Below are 15,045 nucleotides of genomic sequence, written 5' to 3'. Positions count from 1 at the left end.
TCCTCTGGGTCACAAAGGACAACATGATCCGCAGCCACCTCCTCCTAGCCACGTACAAGTCCACATGTTTCTTGGGACTGTAAATCATCCCTAAAAGACTGCTGATGCTGAGTGCCAGGCTCCACCTCCATGCTGACACAAGCTTCCTCCTCCTACTCCTCGTCATCTTCCTGTGTGATGGGTGGGACAGCAGGAACACTGTCTGGATAAAGGGGGCCTTGAGAGGCAAGGAAGTCCTCCTCTTCCTGCCTCTGTTCTGCCTCAAGTGCCCCGTCCATTATTCCACGCAGCGTATGCTCCAACAGGTGGACAAGAGGTACAGTGTCACTGACGCATGCACTGTCACTGCTCACCATCCTAGTGGCCTCCTCAAATGGTGACAGGACAGTGCATGCATCCCTGATCATGCCCCACTGGCGTGGTGAAGAAAAACGGAGCTCCCCTGACCCTGTCCTGGTGCCGTAGTTGCACAGGTACTCATTGATGGCCCTCTGCTGCGTGTGCAGCCACTGCAGCATGGCCAACGTTGAGTTCCACCTAGTGGGCATGTCACATATAAGGCGATTCTTGGGCAGGTTCAACTCCTTTTGGAGTTCAGCCAGCCGAGCACTGGCATTAAATGATTGTCGGAAATGCACACAGACTTTCCTGGCCTGCCTTAGGACATCTTGTAAGCCCGGGTACCTGCCCAAGAACCGCTGCACCACCAGATTAAGGATGTGAGCCACACAGGGCACATGGGTCAGTTGTCCCTGTCGGAGGGCGGAGAGGAGGTTGGTGCCATTGTCGCAAACCACCATTCCTGGCTTAAGCTGGCGTGGTGTCAACCACCTCTCAGCCTGCCCCTGCAGAGCTGACAAAATATCTGCCCCAGTGTGGCTCCTGTTCCCCAAACAAACTAGCACAAGCACGACATGGCATCTTTTTGCCTGCGTACTTGCGTAGCCCCTTGAACGCCTACGGAGCACCGCTGGTTCCGAGGACAGAGCACTGGAAGAGGCCATGGAGGAAGAAGAAGAGGAGGGGGTGGAGGAGAGAGGTGTGTCACAACCAGTAGTACCATTTTGGAGGCGTGGTGGCAGAACAACCTCCAACACTACTGCACCTTGTCCTGCATCCTTCCCAGCTGCCAGAAGAGTGACCCAATGGGCCGTGAAAGATAGGTTATGTCCATGCCTGCTGGACCATGAGTCAGCGGTAATATGCCCCTTTCCACTGACCGCCCTGTCCAGAGAGGCATGGACATTGCCTTCCACATGCCAGTAGAGAGCCGGAATCGCCTTCCATGAGAAAAAGTGGTGTTTGGGGACCTGCCACTGAGGAACTGCACATTGCACAAACTCATGGAAGGGGGCCTAGTCTACCAACTGAAAAGGCAGCAGTTGAAGTGCTAGCAATTTAGCCAAGCTAGCATTCAACCGCTAGGCATGTGGTTGGCTGGAAGTGAACTTCTTTCGATGGTCCAGCAGCTGGGCCAGGGAAATTTGCCTGCTACAATCGGACGTGGGTGTACTGCTAGCAGAGTGCCCAAAAGTACTTGGCTGTGACACACCTAATTCTACACCTTCATTCAACTAAGTGCAGGTTTCAGAGAGGACTGAAGGTCTAGTGGGGTTGGAGATCCCAGCTGATGAGGAGCAAGGAGAGGTCCGCTTTGGTGTGGGTCTTTAAAGTATGCTTGCCAACGAGCTGCATGGCAGGTCAACATATGTCTGGTCAAGCATGTGGTGCCCAAGCGGCTGAGTTTTGGCCACATGAGATACGCTTGAGACATATGTTGCAAATAGCAGCGGTGCGATTTGATTCACTCGTCTCAAAAAAGGCCCACACCAAAGAACTTTTGGAATAACACTGCACAGGCGGAGCTCTGCAGTGTGATTCAGTTGGCGTGCTGCCCCTAAGCTGGCCCCGGAGGGCATCCTGCCTCGTTGGAGATGTGCCTCCTCCTCTCTCCTATCAGACACCCACGTGGAGTCAGTGACCTCATCATCCCCTCCCTCTTCATCACTGGAGCAAACCTGGCAGTATGCTGCAGCTGGTGGAACATGACTGCCAAATTGCTGTCCTTCTTGAGCATCCCCTCTCTCTGCGCTCACGCTACTGCTTTCTTCTAGTTGGGTATCATCATCCGAGCCTTCCAAACGCTGGGCATCCTCCTGGAGCATGTACCCAACACTGTGCTCAAACAGTTTGGGGGACTCCTCAGGAGGACATGGTGGGTCTAGGGAAGGAGTGACTGATGACATTGAGACGAGGGAAGAGGACGCGTTGGCAGCTGCTTTGCTAGTACCCTGAGCCTGGGTGAGAGAGGATGAGGAGGGCTTGGTCATCCACTCTACCAAGTCTTCGGCATGATGCAGCTTAACACGTCCAGCTGCCGAAAATAAGGACAAGCGTGTCCCATGGCCACGCGCTGATGACGATGCACTGCATCCACGACCAGCACTGTTGTCTCTAGACACAGAGCCTGCTTGCCCTCTTTTATTGGCTCGGGACTGTCTGCCTCTCCTTGTTGGCCTTCCAGACATAGTAATGGCCTGCAGGGAGATGGGAAAACCAGCAATCGGGTAGTGTATATTATGCTGGAGGCACACAACACCCACTGTAAAATGCTACAGATGCCTGTATTAGAGAACACCAGCAATAAAGGGTAGCTACAGGTGTATACTGTGCTAGAGGCACACAACACCCACTTTAACTCCTGCAGATGCCTGTATTAGAGAACACCAGCAATAAAGGGTAGATACAGGTGTATACTGTGCTGGAGGCACACAACACTCACTAACTCCTGCAGATGCCTGTATTAGAGAACACCAGCAATAAAGGGTAGATACAGGTGTATACTGTGCTGGCGCCACACAACACCCACGTTAACTCCTGCAGATGCTTGTATTAGAGAACACCAGCAAAAAAGGGTAGATACAGGTGTATACTGTGCTGGAGGCACACAACACCCACTTTAAATCCTGCAGATGCCTGTATTAGAGAACACCAGCAAAAAAGGGTAGATACAGGTGTATACTGTGCTGGAGGCACACAACACCCACTAACTCCTGCAGATGCCTGTATTAGAGAAAACCAGCAATAAAGGGTAGATACAGGTGTATACTGTGCTGGAGGCACACAACACCCACTATCTCCTGCAGATGCCTGTATTAGAGAACACCAGCAAAAGAAGGGTAGATACAGGTGTATACTGTGCTGGAGGCACACAACACCCACAAACTCCTGCAGATGCCTGTATTGGAGAAAACCAGCAATAAAGGGTAGATACAGGTGTATACTGTGCTGGAGGCACACAACACCCACAAACTCCTGCAGATGCCTGTATTTGAGTAAACCAGCAATAAAGGGTAGATACAGGTGTATACTGTGCTGGAGGCACACAACATCCACTATCTCCTGCAGATGCCTGTATTAGAGAACACCAGCAATAAAGGGTAGATACAGGTGTATCCTGTGCTGGAGGCACACAACACCCACTAACTCCTGCAGATGCCTGTATTAGAGAACAACCGCAATAAAGGGTAGATACAGGTGTATACTGTGCTGGACTAACTCATGCAGATGCCTGAGAAAAGATGGCACTGTCCTTGCCTATCTTGCTCTTTCCCTGCACGCCGAAACACACTACACAAGGCCGCCGTGCTGGCGGCCTTATATAGTGTGGGGCGTGTACTAAACCCCCTGAGCTATAATTGATGGCTCTCCTTGCTGCCAGCGCTGTAATCGGCCAAGCATGCGGGGTCACAGTGTATGCTTGGCCAATCATGAGCCAGCAATGCACTTGTGATGGCGCAGTGCATTGTGGGCCGTGAGCACCACACGAATTTGGCGCGAACGGCCCATAACGTTCGGTATTCGCCAAACGTGCAAACAGCCAGTGTTCGAGTCGAACATGCGTTCGACTCGAACACCAAGCTCATCCCTAGTCAGCACAGCCCTCTACCAGGAAATTATAGAGCACTTCATACTTCCCTCTGCTGACCAGCATTATGGAGATGCTGATTTAATTTTCCAACAGGACTTGGCACCTGCCCACACTGCCAAAAGTACCAATACCTGGTTTAATAATCATGGTATTGCTGTGCTTGATTGGCCAGCAAACTCGCCTGACCTAAACCCCATAGAGAATCTGTGGGGTATTGTCAAGGGGAAGATGAGAGACACCAGACCCAACAATGCAGACAAGCTGAAGGCCTCTATCAAAGCAACCTGGGCTTCCATAACACCTCAGCAGTGCCACAGGTTGATCGCCTCCATGGCACGCCGCATTGATGCAATAATTCATGCAAAAGGAGCCCCGACCAAGTATTGAGTGCATACTATACTGTACATGGACATACTGTTCAGTAAGCCAACATTAACATATCTATATAAAATATATGAGTTTTACTTTTTGAATAGAATTGCTGAAATAAATTAACTTTTTGATGGTATTCTAATTTTATGAGATGCACCTGTATAGGTATGTACTTGTTGTTATGCGTATGGCCGGAAGCAGTCTTTGTTTTCTGTTCATTGTGAATCCAGAAATATCTGCACTGATTCTAAGGACTGTAAATAATAATGAACTTACCTTCTCCAATATCGTCATAAATTTCCCCATCATCACTGCAAAAAACAAAATACATGATGTAATATTAATAGTAATAATAATAAGTCAACATTAAACATTAAAGTATAACTAAAGACAAAACTTCTTTTAGTTTTAAACAGTGCGGACAGGGAGCAGAACCCCTGTCGGGTATTTATTTCCGTCAGTTCCTCCATTAGGTAGATTCACTCTCTCTTTTTATCCTATTTACCATTATCATTGAAAGTAAAAGAAAAATCCTACATTTTTGGTTGTCCCCAGAAAAGTAATTGAGGGGAAATCTTCCAATGGGGACACTAGTTCGGGTGACCTGGGTGGCCCCAATGGATTCATTAAATGTGCAGTGATTTCCTCTCACTTCTTGTTTGGCTATGGGGCAGGGAATTAAGGTAAATCTATGCAATGGGAAACAGATGGCAAAAAAGTAACCCTCCCTTACTCTATGCAAAATGGAAAAAAAAAAAAGTTTTGCCTATAGTTTTACTTGAAATTTCCTTATTAGCCAATATGTTTAATTAACAACTAGATTTATGAGCCATATAAAGGTTAAAACAAATGTAAGCCCTAACTCGATGATATTTAGTTTGCAGCAGCATTGTTCTGTATATCATAAATAGCTGTTTTTTTTGGTTTTTTTTGAGCATACAGCTTTCACCTTCACCTTTCATCATGAATTTACATGACATTTCTTGGGATCAGTTTCCTCCTTTTTTTTTTCTTTTTTTTTTTTTTTTGAGCATACAGCTTTCACCTTCACCTTTCATCATGAATTTACATGATATTTCTTGGGATCAGTTTCCTCCTCTTTTTTTTTTTTTTCAGCAAACATATAGTCATTGGGGAAACAAAGAACTGTACAACAAAACACATTACATGATCATTCGCTGAGAAATATTTTCAGGTGACAAGAGAAATAGGCTATGCTGGTTCAAGTTTGGTTTTCTGATGGTGACAAACGCGGAATGCCATGCGTACACAATGAGCATGCGCACTCCCACTTCTAGTCTTGACTAGTCTTGACTAAAGCATAAATGACAGGGTGACAACACAGGAGAACAGGGTCAGGGGTTGTCACTTTATAACAAGAAGTGCCTGCACAAGGACCTTCAAAGAAGGATGACCAGACATTACCGTATTTATTGGCATATAACACGCACCCAAGTTTCAGGAAGAAAAACTGTTGTGTGCCTATCTGCACCCTGTTGTGTGCCCATCAGCAGCCTGTTTTGTACCCACCTGCAGCCTGTTGTGTGCCCACCTGCAGCCTGTTGTGCGCCCACCTGCAGTCTGTTTTGTGCACCCACCTGCAGCCTGTTTTGTGTGCCCACCTGCAGCCTGTTGTGTGCCCACCTGTTCCCTGTTGTGTGCCCATCTGCAGCCTGTTCTGCACCCATCTGCCCCCTCAATGCAGCTCACCATATATTGGATGAAATCACCAAGTCGCTATCTGTTTCCTCGCTCTCAGCAGGCAGTCACATACACAGTTCCGCCTCTGCCATCGGCATTGGACCAGCTCCTGTGAGAACAGAACACTGGTCCAATGCCAGTGGCAGGGGCGGGACTGTGTGTCGGAGAGCCCCGTGGAGAGAAGATGATGGCTCGGTGATTTCCAGTGGCACTTGTCACCCTCCTTCCCCTTCTAGGTATGCTGTCGGTTTATATACGGTTTAGGAGATATTTACCTGAAGACAGCCACAGCTGTCTACGGCGCATGCACTGTAGACAGCGGCGCGCAGGCGCACAGGGGCAAGCCGCAGATTGCGGCGTTATGCCGCAAGTGTCGGCTCCCGTGCGCATGCACGGGAGTGACGTCATCGCTGCTCCGGTGGATCACAGCGCCGGAGCAGCGAGACCCACCAAGAAGATGGACGCTTGGAACTACAGGGGACAGCGGTGACTTCGCTGGCTCCTGTGTCAGGTAAGTGACACATAATGGACTACTATGCGATGCATAGTAGTTCATTATGCTTTACCTTTGCAGTGAATCAAAGAGGAAGTAAACCCATCAGGGTTTACTTCCTCTTTAAAATTGTGTTGTCATGTTAAAGATGAGATTTAATATCTGGATATACATTTAATGATCAAAAAAAGTAGAAGAACAAGCACAGCTTTTCAAGACACTACATATATAATTTGTTCAGAGGGTGGAGTTTAAAGGGCTTTCCACTTACATCAGCAAGTGGCCCCTTTGTTCAGTCTTATCTGCGGATCACTTATTATTTTACCATCTATACTGTTGATGATTGGTAGAAAAAATAATGAAAGCATACTTACTGATCAATTATATTGCTCCTTAATACGTAACCATCTGCAAAGCAACAGATTTTGATTATGACACTGAAAAACGAATAATGATCCCTCCTGTATTGAACTGTATTGTAATTGTACTGTAATGTCTGCCCTAATGCTGTAAAAAGCTGTGCAAACTACTGGCGCTATATAAATCCTCTATGATAATAATAAAGTAGAACTATGACTCCCACTAAAAAAATGTGCAGCAGCACTAAGACTGTGTCAGGAGCATGTAGCACTCCTGTTCCTTCACAGCTACTGGTCTAATTCCAGTATCCTGGTTTTGTTTGCGATACATTCTCTTTGCCTGTCCACCGGCAAGGTGATTAATGTGGACAGTCTCTGGGTGGAGATCAAACCTGATTTAAGCCAGCAAAGCCTGCAGTCTCATGCTTGTGATATTGTGTTAGTAACACATGCTACAAGCTCCCTGTTTGTCTGTCTTTCTCTGCTCTTTGGATTCCCTAGTTGACGATCTTGGATCAGATATTGACTACTCTCTGAACTATGGACTGATTGAACTGCCTAAAGACTACGGATTTGACCCTGACTATTCTGAACCTTGCCTGTCTTGTACCTGGACTGTCATTGAATCACTCTGCCTGTCTGCCAATCGCAAGCACCTGTTTGCTTTGCTCAGTTCACACCTGCCCCTGTGTGGTGGTCAGGCACTATAGCATTGTATATAAGTCCTGGGGGCAACCGAGTACCAGTAGGCCTGCTTGCCTTATGGGAAAGGGGGCTGTTATAGGTGAAGAACACAGAAGCCAGCTATAGTGTCTGACCACCCGCGTTAGGGGTAAGCGTGACATTCTCAGTGCAGAAATAGCAGTGGGACGGTCTCATGTAATGTGTCTCCAGGCTATGGCTGTCTTCTGAAGCATGTCCCCAGTCTCCATTAATAACTATAGCATAGTTGCAACATTTGATTATATCCTGTTGCGTATGTTCAGTCTGTAACAGTTTTCTGTATTATTACATTCATTATTTGCAGCCTTTTGGTGATGTTAGGGGCCACACTTGAGGCCAACTATATCAAGTAAGTTGATTACCACCTGCTTAGATGTTCCCTTCAGGGAGCATAGGAACATTACCCTTTACTGCCAATCACAAAGTCACTAATGACTGGTATTGAACATACGCTGAAATCACCCATCGCAGCAGGCTTTGGGGAGATATACAAAATCATACAGAGCACTCTCTTTCTTATGTGAGAAGCAGTCAGAAATGCCTATCTACAGTAAGCAATGTGACAAAATCTTGACATTAACCCATTTTAAAGTATATGTGACCCCTTACTTCTTTTTATAAGTGATTACATAACCTCTGTCCTCAGCTGCTTAGAGGGCTCAGGGAGCTAGGGATGGAGAAATAGCAGTACGCTGACCTTCCCAGTGAATGGCTTTGGGGGATCTTGTCAGCACAAGTCTGATCACTGTAGGACAGGCAGGCTGTTCTCCCAGCACAGCCAGAAACCTAACTACACTGGGATTTATGTGTTTTCATGCCTAGTGTTGTCAGTTAGAAATAGTAAAGCAGGGGGGACTGGCAGACACCAGGGATTTCACACATAGGAAGCAATACAAAGAACAGGATACTTTTAACACAAGTACATGGTACAACAGGAATATGAAATGTTGGGGTAACATATACTTTAAGTGATATATATCATGTGACCTTTATGTACTTACATTTGCCTTCATTATTTCTACACAGAAGCGTGGAACCACTCGAAAGTTGTATCACATCCAAAGTTTCTCCAGCCTTCAGAGGTAAGTCTTTGGAGCCCCATTTCTTCGTTGACAGATTTAACACTACCTGGACTGTGGAGAGCACACGTATATCTCCTGTGAACTGCACAACAAAGACCTTAGTGGGTTACATTGTTGACCACAAATATAAAACAATATAACAATGGTTCTCTAGATCCCATTGTACTTTTTCCTATTTCTCTCCAGCATAATTTATTTTTCTACTTTCCAAAACGTGCTCTGAATTTTCGCTCTTGCTTTTTTGAAGCTGATCCTTCTATCATAGGTTCTAGTCTATGGATGTTTTCTATAAATTTTTAATTCTCAAGTTTCAATAAGAAGAATGAAATAAAAAAAATAATAAAAAAAGAGATAGAAAATTTAGAATAAGTTTTGAAAAATAAAGTATGCTGGAGAGACATAGTAAAAAGTACAGCATGTTCTAGAAAGATGATAAATAATAGAAGGGGATTAAAAAGTCACATAAAATGCACACTTGATCTCTTTGTAGAGTTTGTAAAGTCTTTTAATAAACGGTTTAAAACAGATTACACTATGTGCTGCTTTGAGCTCTATTTCTTTGGGATACAATCTATTGATATACCGTATAAAAGAGTGAAGTGCAGCCGTACCTCCGAGGATGAAGATTAACCCTTACGTGCTCTTGATGGTACTAACATAATCAAGTTAAGGTCCACCCAAGAAGGTGAGTCCAGGTCTATTGGGTGTGTGTACCCAGCGTACACATCAGGGGTGGACTGACAACCCATGGGGTCCCCGGGCAATAGGAGATTATGGGGCCCCCAGTCAATCGGAGATTATGGGGCCACACAGTATATCGAGGCTTGGTTTGCGCAGGCGCGGTTGGGGCAAGATGGCGGCGGCCGCGCATGTGCGCGGGCGTTATACGGCAGCGTCAGTCTCGGCGCAAGTACGCTGTGGGTGCGATGACGTCATCACTCGGCGGCAGATTCAAATAGCTGTCAGAGACAGCTATTTGATTGGGATGCTTTTGAGCTCAGGCTGTGATCCCGGTGTCTGCTCTCTGTTTTCTCAAGGTATGTCTCCCTTTTTTTCTCATGGTCAGTTGGGTCTACGCTGTTTTATTATACTCTGCAAGCACTGTATTTGTTTTTTACTACCTAGCTGTTTGAGTCTGCTGCTATGGACGTATCGCCGCCCCCCAGTGGCCAACCCTTATGCCGCAGGTAGGAATGAATCTTTTTCTTTTCATTCTGCCTGTATTGCTTGGGTTAGGATCAGGATGACTTTGTCTTGCATGTTTTTTCTTTCCAGCCCTTCCAGGTCTGAACCTCAGTTATCAGCACATAAAGATTCACAACATCACCATTCCACGTCAAGTTCTAGACATATTAGGTCACCATCCAGACACCGTAAAGAAAGGTCTAAGTCTGAGTCTAGTCGCCATTCTCACCGCCATGCCAGCCGCTCAGAGAGTAGAGCCTGCTGGGGATGTAATGCTCAGGTCCCAGAGGGTAAATCCCTCTGCGAGCTATGTTATGGAAGAGCCATGAAGGAAAGAGGAGCTGGGGACCAGCAAGTGGAAGCTCTGGTCAGGAGAGTAGTTCAGGAATCACTGAATAAAGCAGATTCTGATCAACCGTTTATCCCTCCTTCCGGTACGGCTCTAGCCACTGATGTTTCGGATACAGAGGTTCCTGGTCCCTCTCGTCATAGTCCCTCATTTTCCGGTTCTTCCGACAGTGAGACTGAAGGTTTGGAACCTGGTGCCGGTTTTGACTTTTCCTTAGTTCCGCAGTTGGTCAGGGCGGTCAAGGAGACATTGAGATGGGAAGATCCTATAGAAGCTCCCTCTAAACAGAGGAAATACTTTAAACATCTCAAAAAGGAGCGCCCAAACTTCCCCTTCTTGGGTGAACTTGGCGAAATTATTATGGACGAGTGGAGTAAAGTTGAGAGGAAAAACTCCTTGATTTCAAAAATTTCAAAAATGTACCCATTTAAGAGCAATGAGGTGAAACATCTAGAGTCGGCTCCTCTAATTGATGCAGCCTTGATGAGGCTAGTGAGACATGTTACACTTCCTCTGGAAGATACTGTGTCCTTCAGGGATGGCCTAGAAAGAAAGATTGATACGGACTTGAAACTTATTTATATAACAGCAGGTATGGCTTGTAAACCAGCCTTAGCCCTGGCAGCGTTATCAAAAGCTATGGAGGCCTGGACGGATGAAATTGGTGCAACCCTGGGCAGTATGTCCGAAGAGTTGGTCAGGAGATCACCAATACATGAGCTGAGACTCGCTTCGGTTTTCCTGGGGGAGGCGTCCCTTGATATTATTCGCCTTGTAGCACGTGTTATGCTTTCCTCTGTTACGGCAAAACGTGCCCTATGGCTTCACCCCTGGGTTGCTGATCCTGCCTCCAAACAGGCATGGTGCAGAATTCCCTTTGAGGGATCTTCCCTTTTTGGGAACAAATTGGATTCTGCCATTACACGCGCTACAGGTGGTAAGTCAGGGTTCTTACCCCAGGATCGCCGTCTCCTGGGTCAGAGGAGATCTCAATATAGATCAGATCCAGAACGCGCTAGAGATGCCCGTCGCTACAGGCCTGGTCGCGAATTTAGAAAAAATTGGAGGAGAAATCAGCCCTCTGGCCAGAAGTCCTCAAAGTCAGCTACATCTGGGGGACGGGAGCCTTCCAAGTCTTTTTGATATAGAGCCTGTCCAGGCGGAGCGGGTTGGGGCCCGGTTACTCCTTTTCCAGCACGTCTGGGCAGCCTTAGTCAAAGACTATTGGACAATCAAAACAGTGTCAGCGGGCCATTCCTGGGTCTTCAGTAGCCCGCCCATACACCGGTTTGTACCGACAGTTCTGCCACACTCAGAAGAAAAGAGACAAATTCTCCTGTCTTATACAGAATCCCTGTTGGCCCAAGGAGCCGCCATTCGGGTTCCAACCGAGGAAAGGTTCAAAGGGATTTACTCCCCCCTTTTCATGGTCCTCAAAAAGAGTGGTTCCTGGAGGCCGGTCATCGATCTGACACACCTGAACACATTTATAAAGAAAGAAAGGTTCAAGATGGAGACATTGCTAACAATACGCCAGACGATCCAACCAGGCGATTGGCTTATTTCCATAGACCTGAAAGACGCTTACTTTCATGTTCCTATCGCAAGGGAGTTTCAGAAGTATCTCCGCTTTGCAGTGGGTCAAACACACCTTCAGTTTACATGTCTCCTAATCGGGCTTACAACATCGCCTCGAGTGTTTTCCAAGCTCTTACTGGCTATCGTGGCTCTAATCCGGGTCAAAGGGATTCGTTTGCACCATTACTTGGACGATCTGCTCTTACTCTCTCAAAACAGAGACCATCTCTTGTCACATCGAGATCAGGTCATTTCTACCCTGACGGAATTCGGGTGGCTATTGAACAAGGAGAAAAGTCATCTAATCCCAACTCAGTCCTTAACGTTTCTTGGAGCCCGATTCAACACAGTAAAGAGTACAATCTCCTTACCTCTAGAGAAGATTCCGGTGATTCGCGACAGAAGCTATCTTGCAATGTCATCTCCCCTTCTCAGGGCCTCTCAGTGTCTGATGATAATAGGTACCATGGTGGCCATGGCTCCAATGGCGAAATGGGCGCAATGGAAAATGCGACCCTTTCAGAAGGGCTTTCTCCAACAGTGGGATCCGAACTCCCGAGATCATCTGGTTTGGATAATCCCTTCAATGAGGGAGAGTCTTCCTTGGTGGTTACAGCAGAAGAACCTTCTGAATTGCCATTCAATAGCCCCGGTCTCCTGGGTAACGGTGACAACGGATGCCAGCAGCAGAGGTTGGGGTGCTCTATGCTTGTCGGAAGTAGCCCAAGGCATGTGAGACTTCCCATCCCAGAAGGTAGTCTCAAATGTGCTGGAACTCCGGGCCGCCTTGCGTGCTTTACAGGCTTTTCTCCACCTGACATCAGGATCCTCAGTCCTTCTAAGGATGGACAATACGACGGCTGTTTCTTACATCAAAAGACAAGGGGGCACCCGCAGTCTTTCCTTGCTGAGGGAAGTAAAGCCAATCATGGCTTGGGCCCAGTCAAATCTGTTGAATCTAACGGCAGTCTATCTTCCGGGAATTCAAAATGTCCAGGCGGACTTTCTATCAAGGTTTTCCCTGGACAACAACGAGTGGTCTCTCCACATCGAGGTGTTCAACTGGGTCCTGTCTCTGGGAGTTCTACCAGAGGTGGACCTGTTTGCCTCCCCGTGCAACTTCAAACTGGAGAAGTATTACACGAGGTGTCGTTGTCCTCAGGCCTTCGGAGTGGATGCACTGACGGACCAGTGGAGGTTCCACAAGGCTTATGCCTTTCCCCCGGTTCCAGTCATTCTCCGATTTCTGTCCAGGCTCAGATGGGAAGAAGTCGAAGTAGTAGCGGTTGTTCCATACTGGCCCAACAGACCATGGTTCCCTCTCTTATTACAACTCAGCTACCAGGATCCAGTTCCGCTCCCTCTCAGGCCGGACCTCTTGTCACAGGGAACAATCTATCACCCTTGCCCATCTCAGCTCCATCTGATGGCTTGGTTTTTGAAAGGGAAAGCCTGGAGGCATTAGGCTGTCCTGACACAGCCATTTCTACTCTACTAAATGCCAGAAGACCAGGTACCAACAAAGTTTATCAGAGGATTTGGGCAAAATTTGCGGTCTATGTGTCTACATCCAACGGCTCATGTAGAGATCCGAAGATACAGGATGTTATTGGTTTTCTACAAAAGGGTCTAGACTTGTCCCTATCTGTAAGTTCCTTGCGGGTTCAGGTCTCTGCGATCTCTGCATTTTCAGGTATCTCATGGGCCAAGCATCCTCTCACTAGGCAGTTCTTCAAAGGGGCAAGAAGACTCAGACCTCAGAGAAAGCCAAGGTTTCCAAAATGGGATCTTCCTTTTGTTTTGGATTTTTTCTCAGAAATGCATATGGGACAAGCATCTATTAAGGATCTCTCCCTTAAGACTGCTTTTCTTGTGGCCATAACATCGGCCAAAAGGGTCTCTGAGATTAGTTCCCTAGGCTGCAAGGAGCCATTTCTCACCTTTTTTCCCAGATCGGGCAGTCCTGATTCCTATGTTAGGTTCAAATCCGAAAGTAACAACCGTTTTTCACGAAAATCAGGAAATTGTCCTTCCAATTTTCCAGGCAGATGAAGACTCCAATATTCATCCTCTAGATGTTGGAGAAGTCTTAAAGCAATACCTAGAAGCCACAGCTCCTTTCCGGAATTCTGACCACTTATTCATCTACTTTTATGGGAAGAATAGAGGTTTACGTGCTTCTTCAAGAACTATAGCATCTTGGATTGTCCAAGCCATCCAAAGGGCGTATAAGGCTAAGGGTCTGGCTCCCCCAGAAGCGGTTACTGCTCATTCTACCAGGAGCGTTTCTACATCGTGGGCAGCTTCCCGTCATGTTTCCCCGGAAGTGATCTGTAAAGCGGCCTCATGGTCGTCGATTAATATTTTTATGACACACTATTGTGTAGAACCGGCTTCCTTGTCTTCGGTTAATTTTGGTTTGAATGTCTTATCTGTTGACGGTGCCAATTAAACCTTCTTTTCTTTAACCAGCAATTGCCAACCCGGGTGTGTATGGCTAGTCATTTCCCATACGTAGGCTGCCATGGAGTCCGTCAGGAAAACGGAAAATTTATATCAAATACTTACCGTAATTTTCCTTTCCTGATGGACTCCATGGCAGCAGGAGTTCCCTCCCATTTGCTGGAGTAGACTAAGTTACGGAACGTGGTCTCTGACTAGAAGCAAAGATTTATGGGAGTGGGGTCCTATGAGGTAGGAGAGGCGGGGTTAACCCATACGTAGGCTGCCATGGAGTCCATCAGGAAAGGAAAATTATGGTAAGTATTTGATATAAATTTTCAGTTTTTCATCAATACCTTTAGCACGGCACTTTTTGAGAATTTTATTGTTTTACAACAGTTTATATCAATGATTGTGCCAGAAGCTCTATAAGCTCTTATGCCGCGTGCACACGATTGGACATTCCGACAACAAAATCCATGGGATTTTTTCCGACGGATGTTGGCTCAAACTTGTCTTGCATACACACAGTCACACAATGTTGTCGAAAATCTCGAACATCGAGAACACGGTGACGTACAACGAGCCAAGAAAAATCAAGTTCAATAGCCAGAGCGGCTCTTGTGCTTGATTCCAAGCATGTGTAGAACTTTGTGCATCGGAATTGTGTACACACAATCAGAATTTCCGACAACAGAGTTTGTTGTTGGAAAATTTGAGCTCCAGATCTCAAATTTTGTGTCGGAAATTCTGATGGAAAATGTCCGATGGAGCCTACACACCATCAGAATTTCCGACAAAAAGCTCCCATCAAACATTTTCCATTGGAA

General features: G+C 46.6%; 1 protein-coding gene across 3 annotated transcripts in view; it reads right to left on the bottom strand.

Annotated features, from left to right (window-relative positions):
- The window catches only part of FYB1 (FYN binding protein 1), a 301,988-nt gene that overhangs the window by 26,816 nt on the left and 260,127 nt on the right, over positions 1-15,045 (bottom strand). For all 3 annotated transcript variants that reach the window (XM_077462820.1, XM_077462822.1, XM_077462821.1), the window contains 3 exons: positions 8,581-8,743; positions 6,872-6,905; positions 4,580-4,614 (listed from right to left, as the gene is read on the bottom strand). In XM_077462820.1, the coding sequence (XP_077318946.1) occupies positions 4,580-4,614; positions 6,872-6,905; positions 8,581-8,743 (232 nt within the window). The remainder of the gene's footprint in view (positions 1-4,579; positions 4,615-6,871; positions 6,906-8,580; positions 8,744-15,045) is intronic.

Source organism: Lithobates pipiens, unplaced genomic scaffold, assembly GCF_037356315.1.
Source record: "Lithobates pipiens isolate NorthernLeopardFrog02 unplaced genomic scaffold, aLitPip1_a1.2 Scaffold_3, whole genome shotgun sequence".
Taxonomy (NCBI): Eukaryota; Metazoa; Chordata; class Amphibia; order Anura; family Ranidae; genus Lithobates; species Lithobates pipiens.
Note: the sequence above shows the minus strand (reverse complement) of the source record. Positions and strands in the feature narration are given on the sequence as shown.